The 20306-nt window shown below is 35.3% G+C and overlaps 1 protein-coding gene across 1 annotated transcript in view; it reads left to right on the top strand.

Moving 5' to 3' along the window:
- Positions 1-12408, top strand: part of LOC139722758 (neural cell adhesion molecule 2-like) — a 105788-nt gene extending 93380 nt beyond the window's left edge. The window contains exon 16 of the mRNA XM_071634046.1: positions 12043-12408. Coding sequence (XP_071490147.1) covers positions 12043-12211 — 169 coding nt within the window. The 3' untranslated portion in view covers positions 12212-12408. The remainder of the gene's footprint in view (positions 1-12042) is intronic.
- The last annotated feature ends 7898 nt before the right edge of the window (positions 12409-20306 follow it).

Below are 20306 nucleotides of genomic sequence, written 5' to 3' on the forward strand. Positions count from 1 at the left end.
ATGATTTTCATAATAAGTTTTCACAGAAATGCCATTTTGTAATCATGTTGTTCCACATTATAGAAAGGCAAGAATGATTTATGTCTCTTGTAGATCTGGAAAGAAGAAAATTAATCTTCTTTTGTATGCAGCAGCTGGGTTTACTTTTGAAAGCTTCATTTCATTGTAAAACATGTCTGGAACAAATTTGTGTTTACTGTCTGAATATATGACTCTGCAATGCACAGACAATACGGAAGTCTTTATGATTTCTGGTTTATAAGTCAAACACAGGACTAGCTTAGTGCCTCAAACAGGTATATGATATGCTAAAAATTTAACATACAAAGACACAAGTACCTTCTTCAAAAAATCTTTTGCAACGTTTTTAGGCTATACTTTCCTCTGAAGGTGAATGAATAATAATGTAGGATTATAAAAGACATGTTGTGTAAAGATTACCAGATAATCATTATTCCATATTATTGCCCATACAGCTCTAAACAGACAAAAAATCTTTCCTCAAAATTCATTTGTGGTGGTTGTGCGAAATATTTATTTCTCTGTTGATATAAGGATTATTGCAAGTGTTTGATGCTTGTCCAAGTTATAGTTGTAATAATGATAATGATAATAATAATAATGATAATAATAATTATCATCATAATAATAATGATATTAATAATGATAATAATACTAATGATAATGATAGTGTATACTTCTTTAGCGCAACAATCCATGGAAAGATGGTCATGGCGCTTTCAGGCTCTAAGGTTAAGAAAAGGAAGAAGAGGAAAAAGAAGTAGAAGAAGAAGAAGAAGAAAGAAGTATTAAGTTGTGCCATCAATTGAACCATGTGCTGATTTTAATTACACCTCTCGCATCCATTTTTGTTTCCGCTGCTATGCTCCATGTGACTTGGAAAAATGATGAAATGGGATGATCTGCCTCACAAAACTAAAAAGTGGTAGGGTGGGAAAGGGGACAACAGACCCAAGTGCCAATGTTGTAGCTGTGGATGAAGAGGTTGCCGTGAAAACAGAAGACGTCCATATTTCCTCAGTAAACGAAGGGTCCGTTGCACATGAATGTCATCTCCCCCCCCCCCCCCAATCTGAGTGAAGTGTGTAGGTTTTAATCTGTGATCTCCCATGTCCTAATTTGCAGAGCATTGTTTGGTTTTATTGTAAAAAAAAAAACAACAACAAGAAAAATCCTAGAGACATTGAAAAGTTCCAAGAAACCTAGATATTTCTAACTACAACTCCGACCGCTTCGATTACATATCAAGTTTTAGTCTGAGTACCATCTTTTTTCATTATGTCGAGACAATTTTGTCATTTTCTTAGTGGCTATTCACTTGGATTTTCTATATATTCCTTTCTAACAAACAATTCCTGGTAAACAACATGTTGACAAACAACATATTGACAAATGTACATGTAAGAAAGGAAACAAATTGATCATAATATTGTAAAGACTCCAGTTTAAAACACTGATGAAGCTGAGAGTGCTTGCATCTATTACAGATAATGGCAGATACTGCCCTACACCCTTTTAATAGGATGTCCCCCCCCCCCCTTCTTGGTTAGATACTGACCTACATCCTTGTAATAGACTCACCCCCTCTTCTTGGGAAGATCTCTTTCCTTGATGTCCTTGTGGTGTAGTGTTGTGATTTTGTATGGACAATAAAGTTCACCTTCATAGACATGTGGGTTGAGTGAATGCAGCAATATTAGTAGAACACATCAATGAGAGTTTGGGGAAAATCGGACAATCCGTTCAAAAGTTATGAATTTTTGAAGTTTCTGCTCAGTCACGGCTGGATGAAAAGACTTCTTAAGCTTGTGATGTCACATGTGTACAGCGATATAAAGAAAGAATAAAGAAAATTCAACATATTTCCATTTTTCTCGCACAGCAAAAGAACACTTGACTTCCCTCTTTCAGAAGGCAGGGGGAATGATATTACCTTTAACATACTTCTGTAACAAGTCGAAGAAATGTGCACTTTATTTAAAAAGTAAAGTTTTGTGAAATTCTCTTTTTATTTTCCTTATATCGTTGTACGCATGTGACATCATACACTGTAGTAGTCTTCTCATCCAGCAGTGACAGAGCAGATATTTAGAAATTTCATAACTTTTGAATGGATTGTCCAATTTTCCTCAAACTTTCACTGATGTGTTTTTCTTATATTGCTGCATTCTCTCAATCCTTGTGTATATGAAGGTTGACTTGTCCTTTAACCTTTTGAACTTGTCAAGAGTGTTAGTCATAATCTCTATATCCTACATACCTGAAGGATGGATTTTCAGTGAAGTTGTGTCCATAAAACTAGCTGGTATTCCCTGATGTTGATGTGATGATTGATAATATCTGGATGGTATTTCTTGTCCATGATACTATGTCCCTTCAGACATAGACAACAGTTTTAGCGATGTTAGTTTGTTGTACAGTGATCTTTTCTCACCATCTGTCCCTCCTTTTGCTTGACTTTGATCAGTCAAGAAGTATGTAGAGATGGTTTGCCTAAAATACTTACTCAAAAGTTAGGGTAGTTCAGTTTCTGTTCTACAATACAGTTAATTTTACTGACACCAGACTTTTTTTTAAAGTATGGCTGTTTTTGTGCATGAGTGAATTTGTGTCAGAATTTGTTGCAATAGTTATATCAGTAAGTATGGTGAAAAGAAAGAAAAAAAGCAGCCATGACACTCATTAAAAAAAACAAAAAAACTTTTGCCTGTGAGTTTGCATGAAAACATCAACATTCTAGGGAAGTGTTGGCAAAGTTGAGTCACAAAAATGGTGTTCATTTTGTCTTGTGGCTCTTAAAGCAGATCCAGCTTTGTGCTTTGGACTTGGATATGTCTAATAAAATCTTTTTTAATCATGGAGCTTTATGGGCAAATCAAAAATAAATGTGTTAGTCTTCTGTGCTTGGCAAACAACAGCACTGTTTAATCACCCTTACAGTGATTTTTCTATAAATACAGGTATACAGGTATTTTGGAAATAATGAATGTATCACTTTGAATGGAACATATCCACAAACTTCTGACTCATGTCAATGGAAATTTACTTCATATATGTATCAAGTATCCATTACAATCTATTTTTATTCAAATACTGTTTGGGAGATAAAAACAAGATTCTTTTTAAGTCAGAGAAGATTCTTCGTAAGTCAGGGCATTCCACCTAAAAGATTCATATGATAAGTCTGACACTTGTGTTAAATCACATGACAGTACTGTGAGGGGAAAAGATCAGGTGATCGGACATAACTTGCTTCAATCCACGCACTTGACAACAGTTTGGATGAGCTGGGAGAAACGTCGGACTGATGGAGTTGTGACAGGGTCTACCCCTGTAACCCTTTTCCTTCCGATTCACCTGTCTTGTTATCCCCATGGATCCTCTCCTTCCAGACCAGGACCACACGTGTACCAAAAAACATTTCTCCTGTTGAACATTCTATTCAAACCCTTCAGTACAGTGTACACTTTTATCTGGCGTGTTTTCCTTTCCTCTGTGTTACCACAAACTCATTAGAGTGTTCCAATAGCAGCCGTCTTTGTCATAAGTTGTGAATTGTAGTGTGTGTGATGTAAAAAAAAAAAATGACAAAAAATGTAGAGTTAGAGAGTGGTAGTAACCACCTGTGTAGTTGTTTTGTGTTGAGAGGTTTTGTGTCTCTGTGAGTATTTTGTATGATTGTGTCATTCTGTATAGTGTAGAAAAGAAAGTATCTGTCACCTCCCAATGAGATCCATATCAGTATTCAGATGATGATGGTAGCAGTTGTTTTGCAAACAAATCAAGGAAATCCCATCTGTGGTATGAATGTCAAGGGTCAAAATAATTTGAGGATGGGGATTCACTGTTTAGTGTTTTTAGTCCCTTGCCATAAAGTCTATTTTAAATGGGATCCATGTTTTCAATTTATCATATCATGCCTTCTCTCCCAGCCCCTGGTCTATGGGATGGTAACCTGGAAAGTTGAAAATATGAAGAAAAGAATTAATAAATAAAAATAAAGGGATAGTTCATTAGAAAAAAAAAATGAATTGATGAAAAAAAACTTTAGTCTGAACAAGTGACCTTTCCAAAAAAAAAAAAGTTTACATATTTCATTTTGCATTGCCTTCTAAAATTAATTTGTGTCTCACTGCAAGATGTGATTGTGGCTCATTTTTTTTTTCATCAAGATCATACACTTTCTTAATAATGTTGTAGAATGAGATTTTTGATAAAAAGATGTCTTTTCATATGATTAGAACACCTCCCATGGACCAGTGAACATGACTCTTTCATTGTAATTTCCCCTTTTATATCCCCCTCAAAAAGTAGACCAAAAAAAAAATCATAAAATGAGTGTCTGTGATCATTTTTCAGCCATTTGCCCCTGTTTACTCAAATGAATGTTTCCCTCTGTGCATAAATGCATGTTAAAATATCAATTTTGTTTTTCAATTTTCTAGAAAAGCTTTCACATTTTGATAGTTCTCTCTTGAAATTATTGATTCACTTGCTTGCTTCCTTGTGCCTGAATGTACAATGAATTGATTTGATGTTTTATGCATACAAAGTCCAAATAATTATTTATTCATTTCATGAGAATTCTAGAATTGTGAAGTATCTGTCAATGCCTCGCTACATATTTCCAACAAACATATGTTTCTTAGACCTGCTGCTCTCTTAAAAAAACGAAATGCCCTTACATGCAATCATTAGAGAATTTAGAGCAGAATTATCATCTGTTATCAACATAATGTCATGTTCGTTGTTGCTTGTCTGTGTAATAACAATGCATTCCATTCCACTTCAATCTTTCTTTCCCTGAAAAAAACAAAACAAAACAAAACAAAACAAAACAAAACACCAAACCAAATAATCTGAACACTTTGCAAACTGATAACAGAAAGAGTAAATCGCCCCCACGAGGTGATGCAGGGACGTACCAACCCATCGAAAACGGAAAGCCAGAGGAAGTGGTGACGGAAAAGCCAGCGGCTGAGGCAGAGCCCCTTGTGAACAAAGATGGGTCAGTAAAGGAGTGAAGTGGACTAACCCCGTCAGTCTAACATTTCAGAGACATCTTAGAAGAGTGAAAACGCTCTCTTGAAATGTGGATATTGATTTCTGTATTGCTTCATTTTGTTAATTCTTTGGATGCAGTCTAGGAGAAGTAAAATCGCTGCAGTCTTGAATTTGAAGTTTAACATTTTCATCGTATTAATGTGATAGTGAGAGACATTTTTTTTTTTTTTTTTTTTAATCTCAATGTTTGGATCTCGCAAAAAAATGTTATTTGCAATTTGGAAATTTATCAGATTATTCCTCATAGAAACAGTTGGAAATTCACCATGTTGAGGATTTCTGCTGTATTGACAAGTTAAAATCATTTCTTGACATGCATTTATTAATTTTTTTAAAGACATTATGACATTATAAGACTTGAGTAAGGCCTTAATCCAATCTTGGTTTATTACAAATTTTGCAGTAAGCATTTAGAAGAAAAGAAATTTAGTTTTAGAGGGTCTGTAAAGACTATTAAAAGTAAATTTGTTTTTAAGGCTTCTGAACATCACATCTAGACAGGAGAATGGTCCAAAGCTAGCCTAATCGAGCTATCACATATATTTTCTGGCCTCATGGCTGATTAAACCGAGCAACTTTTTATGTGTTTTGGAATTCAAGGTCAACAGTGTTAAGGCTTAATGATGGTGATACTTCAGAATCACTGCACCAGATACTTGAGAGACATGAACCCAATGATGATGAATAAATTATATCAAACTTGAGGGGAAAATGGTGAATATTGAAATTGAACACTTGTAGATAGGTAAGATTGTGTAGAGATTTAACAGGCACTGGTTAAGAATTCAGACCTGTTCAGCAAGTGTGTTTAACATGTCAGAAACTTATCAGAAATGTGGCAGGTTTGAATTCCTGTCATCTTCAAACCTTTTTCTGATTAAACAGGCATGTCTCATGAATATTCATTTTTAATACCTTTGACAAACAGATCTAGTGAGATTTAACTTGTTAGCAATGGGTTAAAATGTGTCCGGCTGTAAGAGAATGTTATTGTATTTTAATCCGAATTTGCTATCATCAAAATTCTAAGTGATGAACTTCCCGAACATATCATGAAGATTTTAGAAGAGAAAACATTTTGTGTAACATGAATTATGTTACTATCCAGATGAAATGCCTTACTGTATACACCTCCTGTTTCTTTTTGTGTCTGTGTTTTGACGCTCAGTTCTTTTTCCCCTCATGTTCATAGAGCTGTGTAAGAAATCACACAAGGGCTTTGCGCAAATATCTAAGCTAGAAAAAAAGGTATTACTCTTATCCTTGTTTCCCTCTTGCTTGTAGAAATGAGATTCATACCACGGTCTGAAGGTACCCCACCCTACTCCCCTTTTCCCCTCTATCCCTCCCAATCCCTTTTCCCAAAACTGAGGCAAGTTCCAATCAGTGTATCTACACAGCTTTTTGTTTCGCAGACCATATTAGCGACAAGCACCTTGCCAGTTAACCACATCGTTTGTATCAACCTTAGAATCGGATGTGAATTTAGACTTTTTTTTTTGCACCTGCTCAGATGTAGATGCCATTACTAATATGGTCACATCAAGAGAACATGACCTCACCAAAAATTATAAAAGAAATCACATAATTGTGTACACCAGTATAACTAATATTCAACGCTTTGAGGGCCAGAATTCACACAGTTTGCAGAAGGAATCATATATAGTCTGCTAATAAATTAGTATATCAAGGTGCTCAACAGGGTATACTGTGTAGAACTTGTCACAGTAGAATTATATCTACACACGGGATGGCTTGCATTTTTGTTTGCTGTGTTCTCTTGCCTTTCTCTCAATCTCTTGGTTCCCACATGGTTTTTGTCTTGGCATCCCTCTTGTCTTTGCCTGACCAGCCTGCCTGCTGCAAGACATGACATCAAATCCTGTAAAAACAGCAGCACAAACCAAGTTTAGTCCACTGGACTCAAAGCAACCATTTATGCTCTTTGAGCATTCAATTTGTTTTTCCTCAGATTTTGCTGCTTTTTGCTAGTCCACATCAGAGAAGAAACTCAAAATTTGTTGCAACACTGGAGTCCATTCATCATGACATGAATGGTGATTGAAGTATTAAAACTCACCGTATGTCCTTAAATTATGATTTTGATGCAGTATTCTTTATCTCCAAAAGGAGGTATTCTTTGCCACATCTTAAACAAAATTAAACCAAAATTCCTCCTCATACCAATCCACTACATAAGTGTAAAATATGTATGGTATGAATTGCTCTGCAGGTGGTATGTCTAAAGTATTTTGACATGGAAACAAAACTGATTTTACTGGATTTTGTGTTAATGTCTGTCGTAGTAGCAGGTTGGTGATACAGGGCTTGCCTCACATAGCCTTGTGACAGCTTGTGTGTGTGTTTTCTACTTTGGTGTGCTAGAGAACTATAGAGGGTGATCAACATGTTTGGGTCTCCAGCCAGCTTTTTTTTTTTTGTCTTTCAATAAACTGGAATCAGATATTTCCGCCAATTTACTCCAACTATGTATGTTCAAGAAAAGCTCATTTTAAAAACCAAATGCTGCAGTGGCGGATCCACAAAAATGGGGGTGTGAGTGCGTCCCCCTTTTAATTCAGTAAAAGCACCTCCCCTTTATTGAATTCCTGGATCTGCCTCTTTGCTGTTGTGTTCTATGAACATTTTCTCTTAACAAAGTATTAAGAAAAAGATTAAGAACTTGGCTCATCACTGAAATATCTTTTTCCAAATAAAGTAATGAGAGTTAGAATCATTTTTTATCCCCTCAACTTCATTTGTCAGTATCACTGCACAATATGTTAACAGCAGCATTACCATCACATGTTAAAGTCATCTTAATTCAGTTAAACTTAGCCAAGATTCCTAGAAAGACATATTTGGCTTTTTATCTCTGAATTTGAGTAAGTGCAAATAATCCTGAGCATCCCCAAAGAGGAAAAAGTTGCCAGTGTTAATTTACATTCTTGCTGCATTGGATAATGTGGTAGAAATAAAAAGTCTTTTAAGGCCTTGTGTTGACTCTTGCTTGATTACCCACTGTGAGTTCTCTGGTCCATCTCTTCTTGTCACTGGGATTGTATGGAACACATTTTAATCACTTTTTTATTGCCCTCATATATTCTTCTGCATTTTCATTTATTTGTGCTGTGTTTTATTCCATTTTATTTTTCACGCTTCAATCTGCACCTCATTTCATTGCCTGCCTGTACCCACCTTTTTATCACCCCAACACGGAATGGTGGCTCCCAGACCCTCCCTGCCTGTCAGTGGCACCCTGGACTCTCCCACTGTTGAAAAAGGGAAGAAACATGAAGGAGATGAGAGCATAGCTAATGATAATGTTCCCATGGAAACAGAGAATGTACCACATTGTAATGGTGCTGAAGGCGTGAAAGTTTCACTCGGGAAATATTTCTGAATGGCTTGTTAGTCTCCTTCAGTACTTGGTCTCTTTCCTTTATTTGTTTAAATATCATTTTCGTTACAATGATTAAGTAGATAGGATAGATGTCTGTCTCTTGCTTTGTGTTGTATATGTTTGTTACTCATCAAAGTGTAGCTGAAATGGAAACGACATGATTTAAATGGAACATGATATGAAAAGGACTTTATTCATTTTTTTCTTTTGTGAGCTGCAGTTAACATGATTCTTTCATCATGTCCTGCAAATATGAAAAAAATCAATTTAAGTTTTTTTTCTCTTTTTTTTTTTTTTTTTTGGTTCTCTTAAAGCTGAGTTAGATGTATTGCATAAACCTCTGAAGCTGTAAATGTTGTAGACTTACTAGATCTGCTAGTGTATTATATGTTATTTAGCAGTGTGGGATAAAAGTTAACTGTAACTTTGTAAGATATATTATTATGTTTACTTTATGAGCAGTGCTATAACATAACACACCCAACAAATTTCCTGGATCATTTTTAAATCTGTCTCTGAGGTTCTTTTTTTTTTTGTTCAGGTTGTGACTTATAGACTAAAATACTCTCTTAAAAGATCAACCAGGTTGCAAAGTGAGCTCCCTCTCAAAGGGAAAATGCCAGGGTGTAATAAATGTTGCCGCTTTAAGACTCTAAGCAATATGATGTCTGAACATCACTTCTGCAGAAGTTCTATGAATAAAGTGTAGTAACAAGTTCAATATTTGCTTAATGTCAATGCTATTTCAGTTAAAGTCAAGTGTAAGTTTAGTGGGCAAGTAGATGTCCCCCACCACCACATTATTTTTTAATTGTTATGAACAAAAACGGCATTGCTATCAGCTTTCACAATGAGATATTTTCCAGGAATTTTCTATAATTTATAAATCACTTTTACCAAGTCCCTCCTCACCTCTCCCAAGAGACCACTGCCTGGTGTTTTGCCTCATCAGTTCACTTCACCAGTAAGTCCCTTGACTCTGCAACGTTGTGAATTGGTGACAAAGGATGTTTAGTGATGGAAGTACCAATATTTGTTGCATGCTAAACTAGACCCTATTAGTTAATAAAGCTTTGATGGAGAACACTGAGGGCAACAAGTGAGCAGCTGGTCTGCCAAAATTTAAGTCCCCTGTGTCAAGTAAACCAATTTTCAGTGATGACCAAAGGAGTGTAAAACATATGACTACCTAAGTGAGAACTGTGCTTCCTGTACGTACCTTAAATACATTTAATTTTCTTGTAATACAATTCCTTGTAAACCCCTTTGATGTGTTCTTTGTGTACTAAAGACCGGGTTGAGGTGGGAGGCTATGTAATGGGAAGGTTACCCTGATTGAATTGATCGTCATTTGCTGCCCCACCATGCAGGGTACAGTGCAAGCCTGCTGGAACAGATCTTGGTGATCTATAATAGCAATACTACTTTGTGAGAATATTTCTACCAAGTGTCCATAGTATTGTGCATTATTGAGTCATGCATACTTCAGGTAAATTTGCATGGATGGCAATGTGCCAATGATAAATAGGCCTAACAATGTTTCTTGACACCAGGAAAATATGCACAATTATATGGAATCCATGCTCAATTCTATGGAATCTCTGCACAATTATATGGAATCTATGCACAATTCTTAAAGAAGTAAAAACATGATGCAGAGGTCTTCTTTATCAATTGATGTAATTTATTAGATGTTTAAAAAAATATTCAAGTAATGCAGATAACGACTGTACTATAGTTACCTATTCCATAAATTTCTTTCAGATTCACATTTTAAACCTCTGCATCGTTATGTGTGTCATTCTACTACATATCTGACTCTTTTTTATGTGTTTAGTCCTTCTGTCTGGCAATTTACAGCTGGATGTGTGGTGACAAGGAATTTCTTAATCCATGTTGCTTTTTTACAAGGGATTTTCAATTAAGAAGTAAATGAGGGAGAAAAAAATCCCCCAGTCTTTCGAGCTACCAAAATAGCCCAGTCTTTTTAGGGTTAAGTCTAAAAATGAACTATTATAGTTTTTGCTCACTTGAGCCATTCAACCTGTAGAGTCCACATATATATTAGTACTCGGTATTGTATTTGCTTGTTTGATAGTTTGATTTTACGCATTATCACAACTGTTCAGTGTCGATTTATGATATTACCATTGTATTTGTTGCACCCTTTTACTAACTTCATTGAATTTATGTTACCCTCATATATGGTCCATTCTCATTTTTGTTTTCTCAGACTGTTCTAACATTACAGGCATGGCACAAAGGAACAACATCATACGGCATTTTTGTATATCATTAATACTAACTGGAATGTACAGTGGTGAAGTTTTGTGTATTGACTAATCTCTAACCAGATTATATTTTCATTTTGTCTTTCAGTGTGAATTTCCTGATCATTCTTTCCTTTTCTTTTGCAGAAGGTCATTAGTAAACATTCTCATATCCCATCACTTACTTGGTTTTGCCAACTAGCAATGCCTCACCTTGAGTGTGGAGGTCCTCTGACAAGTCTATGTAACCATGGAGCTAGTTTGTTTGTCTCAAACTATGTATATATTCTTGTCATGATGTGTGGTAAACAAATATTGTGAAATGGATAATGGTACTTTTGAGCTTTGACATCTGGATGAACCCTGCATTGTGAATTAACAGCATGAACCAACAATCTTGTTTATACCATATTGCTTATACTGCAATTTATATAGTGGAAGGTGATGGTCTAATCCTGCTGAAATACATATTGATTATTTTGTAATTGCATTATATAGTTTTCATGAATGCAGGATATAATTATATTTTGTATATATAAATTACATCGTATATATGTGTATATTCTGTTTGTTTAACTTGACAATCTTTTGATAAGGGATTTTTGACAAATGATTTCATAATGAATTCATTCACAAGGAGGTGGAACTTGAAATGACATGAATTCAGTGGTCCCAATTATCCATATCTTTGTCTTTAGCTGGTTTTTAATGCATTTATGAGATACCAGATCTTACAATGTAAAATCGGCAGTCCTAATGACCGCATTATTTAGGAAGGTTTCCCTGGAATTTCAATTTCGGTGTATCTTGTCTGTGTCTAACACATGGCCATAGCGAAACAGTTTTTAGTGTTGAAAGAATTAGGTACTGTACGAGCTGAAATTTTCGCGTACAGATATTTTCGCGAATTGCTACTTGGAGGACATTTTCGCGTGTTGTTATTTTCGTGGTTCAAAGTCGATACGCGAAATTCACGAAAATAAAACCACCGCAAAAATTTCAGCTCGTACAGTAGATCATTACTGAATGGATTTGATATTGATTTGGCTAAAAGAAAATTTGATCCTTTTCCAAAAATGAGAAACCAGATGGTGCTACATGTAGGAAATTGCATTATTAGTATGCTGACAAAAACAGTTTTAAGAAATGGTTAGCAAGCAGATCTGTTGAGGAATAAGGTAATATGGGGTGAATGAAAACAATAGTGAGTATTTGTCTGTACTAAGCAGAGAAAATGAAATGAAAGTTTTGACTCTGATCTCTTTCTCTCTTTCTCCCTTCCAGTAAGAAATATGAAGACGAGGAGGAAGATGAATTTTCGGATTTTGATTATACGATAAAGAAAGACCAGCATCTGAGTGACCCATACGACACCCAGCCTCGGTCCGGGAGTGACCCATACGACATCCCATATCGCTATGGATATCCCCCAGCCAATGACTCAAACTGCTGAGTGATGATTGCATAAAGCCACATCTAGGATATTGGTTTCCCTTTAAGAGATTTTCTGCCATCACTTGAATCTTGAGATGGTCTTTGTCAGCGAGGTTCTCTTTGTTGGTATCAAGAAGTTAATTTACCCACCAGTGTAGATCTCCTCCCCCAATCCTTGGCCAATCCCATATCTTCAGACTTATTATATAGCATTACATTGACAGGTCAACATATTTGTCTTAATGACATGAGAAAGTTACATTTTGATGAACAATTTTTTTTTTTCCCCTTGATATGTCATTGAATGTGTTCTGGTCTGTCAAAGATAGTGTAATGTATGTACATGTATGAGGAATAACCAGGTAAGATGATGTAGGTAGTGAATATAAGAATATATTTGAGATTTTCTGTCAGTACTTTATCATAGTGGCCAATATTCAAATTCCTGTTCTCCTCTGTCTATATTAAAGTGAGTATTTTTCCACCCAATATAGAAATCTTTTGGCCTTAGCATGGTGTATGATTACCAATATAAAGAAAAAGGCTTTGTAGTATTTACGCAATATGAGAAGTACATATTGGTCTGTATAAACTCTGGATGCAGGAAGTGGAGTCTATAATCTCATGTCGACCTTATTTTCCTGTGTTTCTAGACTGTGCCTTTGGACTCTTTTTACTCAAAATGTGTACATAAATACATGCTGCTCCTGTTTTCAAGGATGTGACAGTCGTGATACATCACCGATGATTATGTAATAATTAGAACTGTTTAGATCAACCAATAGCATGGCACATGTATGCAATATGGGGAAGTGCTAGAAAGCATTCAACATGTCTGTTGCAATCTCGCTCTATGCTTGTCTTCTCATATTTGATGTAGGAATATTATCAAAAACAAAAACAAAATCAAGCAGGCAAATCTTGAGATGGTGATGGTCTTGGCAGATATATGCAAAAGCCTGACAGGGGAATTCCCATCCCTGTGTGATTCCTCGTAATCTTTTTTTCCAAGCAACAGAGTGCAGATTTTATACATCATCGTTTTGATATAATATATTTATCTTGATGGAATCTAGAGTGGCGCCAAAGATGCAAGCAAGAATGACACATGCCAATGGTCACATCGAATCAAGCAATGGATTCTTTATGCATTGGTGAATGAAATCTTTCCAATTTTTGCAGTGCTAACATTGCAAAGCATTATACCTTTTGTAGGGCAGACTTAGGTTATGTGTGTTGGGAAGCTGTTGTACCACTGGTGACATTTTTTATCGTTTTAAGGAATTTTGATACCAGTATGGGATGAATTGGAATGATAATTATAATGATAATGATACTGTACATATGATGCTTTCATATATGAACGGTGTTGCATGTTTGCCTTCTTTGGTTTGGTTTTATTCATTTATTCACAACTTTTATTTTCTATTTGTTTGGCATACATACCACAACATAGCCATTGATCTTTGTATTCAAGTCAAGTTTTAGAGAGTATTTCCTCCCGTAATCAGGAGCTCTGAGTGCTGAAAGAAAAGACTATCTTTCATGGATTTGGAAGTGATATTTGTTCAGAGCATTTTTGCTATTTCTTCTAACCACAGTGATGAATAGTGGGTGTAGTACTGCATGAATATATTATCCTATTTATTCTATGATCTGGGGAGTGAGAGGACCAGAGGATTTTAAACTTTATCCAACTTCTGACCTCTCTGCAGCATTCTTGTAGTCTAGTGGCAGTAGAGTTTTGTGTCTGATAGTGTAAGAAGACAACTACAAGAAACAAGAAAGAGTCCTGTAGAGAGTGTTCTAACCACCTGCCAAATTATTAGATCATCAGCCATGCACTGCTCCTTTTTAAAGATATTTTTCAGTTCTTTGGTTGTTCAGGAAAAAGCTAGATGCATGTTTGAAGTGTTGTCGATGGTGCAGTTTACACATTTTATTAAAATGTCTTTCCCTGAGCTAACACCATCCTCTGTAGGATGGAGGTATTATAAGTATGGTGTTATGTATCGATTGAGTACTAGAATTAACAGGACACTACATTATGAAATTCTTTGTTTTCATGTAAAACTTGTTGAGAAGATGACCATTCAGACGCCCGTAGTGCAAGTTTATGCAGCCAACAGTGGCCATGAAAAGAATTGCAAAGTGCAAAGTGAATAGCCAGTACTACTAAGAAAAAAAAAGCCAAATTTCACAAAATTATGCATCATTGTGGATATTTTACTTTTTTTAGGTGCAAATTCTTTACCCTTTTTAGTACTGCATTTCTTAAAGAGGTACTCTCTTGTAACTATTTCATACCATGACTCCATGAGGTGTAGTACTAAAGGCATCCATTCAAGTTTGTAGAAAAATACTGTCTCTTGACAAAATAAGCAGTGATGGCATGAGATAGATATGATGCAATCTTCCCCTTTAGTCTCCCTAGACAATTCTGTAAAATGCAAACTGTAATGATGTAAGAACAAGATTTGGGTGTGAGCATGATTATAACGATCTATACCATAAGATAACAGTGTGTGTGACTGGTGTTCTGTGTAGTCTGCAGAATCTTGCTGTTTTTAAAGGAAGACTCTGTGATGTCCTGATATCTTATGAATAAGGGGAGTACAATACACTCCCTGTAATGATTTATTTGTGCTATTGATTATGAGATTTGTGAATTCTGTACAACTGACACATTTTAGCCAAAATATGTGCTTGCTGTATGATATTTTGAAGTTTAAGCTTTCTATGTCTGGTGTAATATAATGTGTATAAATTGTTACATTTTCTTCTTCCTCTCTCTCTCTCTTATCTGGGAGTGCATTATGCAATTCTACAACAACAAATGAATTGTGGTAGGCAATTATCAATTATTTGCAGTAGGTTGCAGTAACATTGAGAAAATGTCTGTGTTGAAGTGCTTGAAAGTAACAGTGACATTTTTGAGCTGTTTCATGTGGGCCTATACACTCCTAAATTGAAAGCTGAATTCTGAAGTAAGAAATGAGTGATTTCCTTCTGAAGTCACAGGAAAGAGAAGAGAGCAAGAATAGGAGCATCCTCCACAAACTTTCTGGTTGGAATTTTCTTGTTTTTGCTCAAAAGTTTCTTGACCTTTGAACTATGATCATGTCTTTAATAGCTCGTACTCCTACCTCCCTTAGGAACATTGTGTGTCGAGTTTAACAAAAGAGGGAGCCAAATCCAGTTTATCACAGTGCTATAAACAGATTGTAGGGTTCCACCATAGTTATTCCTGCCTGTTCAGTGTTGTTCATCACTGCATTCGATAGAGCATTGACGGGAGGTCATTTAATACTGATGAAGAGTGAAGGGATTGTATAATTACTTTGTTAGTTTTCAAGTGATTGGAGAGAAGTCATTCTGGCAAGAGACATCGTTCACTTGTGTGTCTTCGCAGCCCCTTAGTGCAGCACCAGAAATGTCAAGAATTATGTCCGTTTTCGTTGGTATTTGTGTGAGTGTGTGTGTGTTTTGATTAATGCAAACAGAGATTAAAAACTGGTAGATATGGATTTGAAGGTACTATTAGACTTAAGGTCTTTTGATTTCCCCTATCTCTTCTAGAGGTATTTTACTTTTTTTTTTTTTAATTGAGTCCTGATGTTTCCCTTGGTATATCTTCCCTAGTAAGCCATCTTCATTTTTATATTTGATTTTGTGTTCTTGTTTTACATCTGTCATGAATTTGTAGGGACACTTTTGCAGTCATTGCCATTTTGTGCAAATAAAACAATGTTTTTGTCAGTGTAGTCTTTCCTCCATTGGTTTGTGTCATATATTGGTGTGTGATGCATATCATTCTGCAGCATATATGCCTAATATGAGCTCTCTACCTTTAAGCATTAAAGTTTAAACCATCCTTGATCTGCTTTAACCCTAACTTACAATGTACCTGGGCTATTTAGCAAACTTGAATTCCTGGGGGGGCATTATGCCCCCCCCCCCCCCCCCCCTTCAGATCTCAGCCGTTGATCGCGCGATCGCCACAAAATTTTGCATGAACATAAAGCCGGATGTAATTTACAAGACTGTTAAGTTAAATTATCAAAAAATTTGCATTTTCTATTTTAAATTAATTAATTATGCAAATATATGCAAAAAACCTCATTTTCGTCTGTAATTGGCTTATAAAGACTTATGGAATGCTGATTTTTGGTGTAAATATTCCTAGTGACATTCCGAACGTTCGTGCGTAAAAAAAAAAAATTCTGTATCAAAATTAATTCCTTATGTTTTTTATTGTTTTATCATTTTTTATGTATTTCTTTGTTTGTTCGAACTTTTGTTTTTGTTTTGTTTTTTTTAGCAGAATTTGTCATACACATCTTTAAAAGCATAATTATACTAAAATAAATTTATTTCAGCCATTGAAATTAAAAATATGAATCTTTGTATGAATTAATTGAAAAAACACAATTTGTATTGACTTTGTACACAAAATCACGTTTTTGAGCAATTTTGGGGTTGACAAAAAAATTTTTTTAAGGGGCGTGGCTTCGGAACGATATGCCTGGGCGCAACAAATTTGGTCTCAAAAGTTGCGCGAGACTTATAAGTAAAAAGTCAGCGAGCGGCGCAGTCAAAAAAAAATTGCACGGTGGAATGGTCGCGGAATTTGTCGAGGGGGGGGGGGACCATTATGCCCCCCCCCCCCCCCCCCCCAGGTAAGTTAGGGTTAATACATTGCTTGATTTGATCTCGGTATTATCTTGGGACAAATGGTTTACTTTTAATTTTTCCATAACAACAACAGGCAATATCACCTTTCTCTCCTCTCTCCCTCTTTCTAGGTGTATTATAAACCTAAAGATGTTGTGAGAGATCATACACACACATGGAACACACAAACACAAATGTATTTGCATGTGAATATGATATAATACTGTATAATATATAATTGATGTTGGCCCACAAGATTTCAAAAACTGTAGCAACTAAGATTCAAAATTGATTGCTTTGTTTGCCACATCATTTCTTTTGAGCCATCAAAATTTCAGATTAAAAGATTTTAGTGGCCCAAATGGGCAACCAGAGGAAGAAAAAAAAGTTAGTGCGAAGCCATCACATTGTACATGTACTGTATTTATAATTATAAGTCAGCTCTAGGTAAGTTAATGTACAGTATGTCGAATAATTGGCTGACTAAGCAAATGAGTATATGAATATAAGAACGACCCAAGTCCATGGAACACCATTTCGAGTAAACTAAAAAAAAACTTCATATCTTTTTTATTTGTCCAATAATATTCTATTTAACTGTGATGGGAAGGCAACATTGTATATACAAATTAGAACATACATTATTATGACAATTAACATTCACATTAATTGTGGAGAGGCCATTTTGTGTGGTGGACTTGGTTCGTTCTTTGATTCATATGGACTTGGGTCGTTCTTTGATTCATATACATGATATTCTGCTATAGAGATGAGAGAAGGATGAGAGAGGGCGCTATTATATGAATGTAAGAATGACCCAAGTCCTTCATTCTTAAGATTAACTCATTCATTTCAGGCACTTCCGGGGGTAACTAGGATCTATCATTTATACACAAGATGAGTCCATGCATAAGCTACAATTTCTCATGTCAAACTGAATTTGGCCAAAAATTGGACTTGGGTCGTTCTTATATTCGGGTCCTCAAATATAAAGTCAATTTCTCATAACCTCCAATGTGTATTGGTATTCTTCTCTATATACATGTACAGTAAATGGAAAAAGATATACAGTGTATCATCAAATGCGATGCACTATTGTTTTGCTATCCTCTACCAAAATAACTGGCTTTCATAAAGTGTTATATTCACCAACTACATGTATTAAACGACTTATTTTACAAATCGTAGACTTGCAAATTTGTGTAAATTAAGGGCTGCAAAATATTTTTGGCCATACAACTCTCACACACATGAACAGAACAGTACATTTAGTTCCATATGAAGAGTTTGTTTGCAAAAACCGATAAGTCCATTTTTGAAGATTTTGAAGTACGGTCTCTGTAATAAAGTACAAAATAATACCTTTTAAATGATATATTGGTCACTACATACAAATGTACATTTTTGAAGTTATGGTTAAATTAAGCAAAAATTTTCTTATTATTTTCTTTATTTTTCTTGAACTTTAATCGCAAATATCTCCATTTGGCAAATATGGACTTATCAGTTTTTGCAAACAAACTCTTCATATACATGTACATGGAAACAACCAATTTAACAAAATAAAGTTTCAGAAAGTGGAAACTAGCCTAAGAAAGTTTTGGGGAAGTTTTACATGTTTTCCTATGAAAGTAATACCGATGTAGTAACAAATAATTGAGGATGTTATTGACACAGGCTTTTTCTGTTGCCTCGGAACACAAACTTTCACTAAACATGAATTGACGGATTTCAGATCTATGCATCCATCAATTTGGATAATAAACTTATCTGAGTGATGCTAACTTTTATTAAGGATCAAAAACTGTTTTAAAGTTATCAGTTCCCCCCCCCTTCCAACCCGAACAAGTTTTAAAAGGATAGACCTACACGCTGTATTTTCATACATAGAGAGAACAAGAGTTAATTCTGAGTTTGAGCTTCATAAACGACACGATTTATTCCTTTATTTGAATTGTGATAAACTTCTGCTTATTGGAGATATTGTGTGACATTTATTATGGTAAAGTGCATTGTAAGGATCATGACAAGGTGTGTTTGTGTGTGTGTGTGTGAGTGTGTGTGTGTGTGTGTGTGTGTGTGTGTGTGTGTGTGTAGGCCCTATGTAATACATGCTTGCAGTTAAATGTTTGGTTGACTCAAAAATACACAATGATTTTATTCAGTTTTAAAATAATGAGTTACACATAATATTGATGTAGGCCCTACAAACGTGTACAATGATCAGGTCCATCATTCCATGTCACAAATGAATGGCAGCTATCTTAAAACACATGGTTTGAATTACAGAATATCTTGAGAATTACGATTATACAACACTAAAACTACAAATGATCAACTTTTATAAATGAAAATGTCGATCACTTTCAGTACAGTGGTAATTGACATATTTTTCCTGATCCGCCACAACATCACTACAACGATTCTAAAAATAGATACAAATGAAATGATACATAGGGTAAAGTGGGGTAAGTGGAACGCTTAAGCCATTATTCGTAAATCACACACGCACAAAAAAAAAAATAAAACTCGCAAGAAATATTCTAGCATCACAGTTTGACCATTAACAAACACAATACAAATATTTATGTGATACTGTTTTGGGTAAATATTATTCATAATTAAGTTCAAGATTTCATTTTAGTCATGACTACTCGATTGTTCCACTTACCCCGACGTATTGGGGTAAGTGGAACAGCATTGTACGCATAGGATTGTCTACACAAAATGAGAAAGGTGAAAGTACGCAGAACTGACAAAGTCACCAAGCCGTCCATTCATTAATGCATGCGATCCACTTACCCCAACTCCATGGGGTTAGTGGAACAGGAAAGGCTTTAATGCTGCAATTGATGGAATTTAACACTTTTATCCCCTAATTTTGACAGTTATTTAAATAAATAGTTCCCTGCAAGAAGTTTTGGTGAAAAAAAGTAGCACCATAAACATGATAAATAATTTTAAAACTATAATTTTCAGTAGCGTGTGCATCATTTCGATTTTCAAATTTACCGCCCTGACGTCATGGTCTCATACAGGGAACAAGATATTTTTTACCCTATGTTATCATTTCAATTTGTCACCATCTCACATTTTCGCTTGACCTTTAAAATCTTGCTCTTTTACTCGATGACCCCTATAACGTGTATTGTTCTTCACTTATAGGCACTGATATCATGGCTGTATGATAAATCTATAAGTATGAACCAGCTTTTACACCAATATCATTGCAAAAATATTTTCAAATAGAGTGTATCTTATTAGATTTTAACATACACTTTGTACATTGTATTCACTTTGTCTTTTACTCTATGATCAAAATCTCTTTATGAATAAAAAAAAAGTAAAGTGATGTGGAATAATTTGTGTCGAGACCTCTTCACACCTAACCAAGTCTCACTCTTTAGCAACCCATCTCACGCTCACCCGCCAGTCAATAT

Source organism: Diadema antillarum, unplaced genomic scaffold (assembly GCF_040938485.1).
Source record: "Diadema antillarum isolate AM-2024a unplaced genomic scaffold, OU_Dant_1.0 scf00000170, whole genome shotgun sequence".
In the NCBI taxonomy this organism is placed as follows: domain Eukaryota; kingdom Metazoa; phylum Echinodermata; class Echinoidea; order Diadematoida; family Diadematidae; genus Diadema; species Diadema antillarum.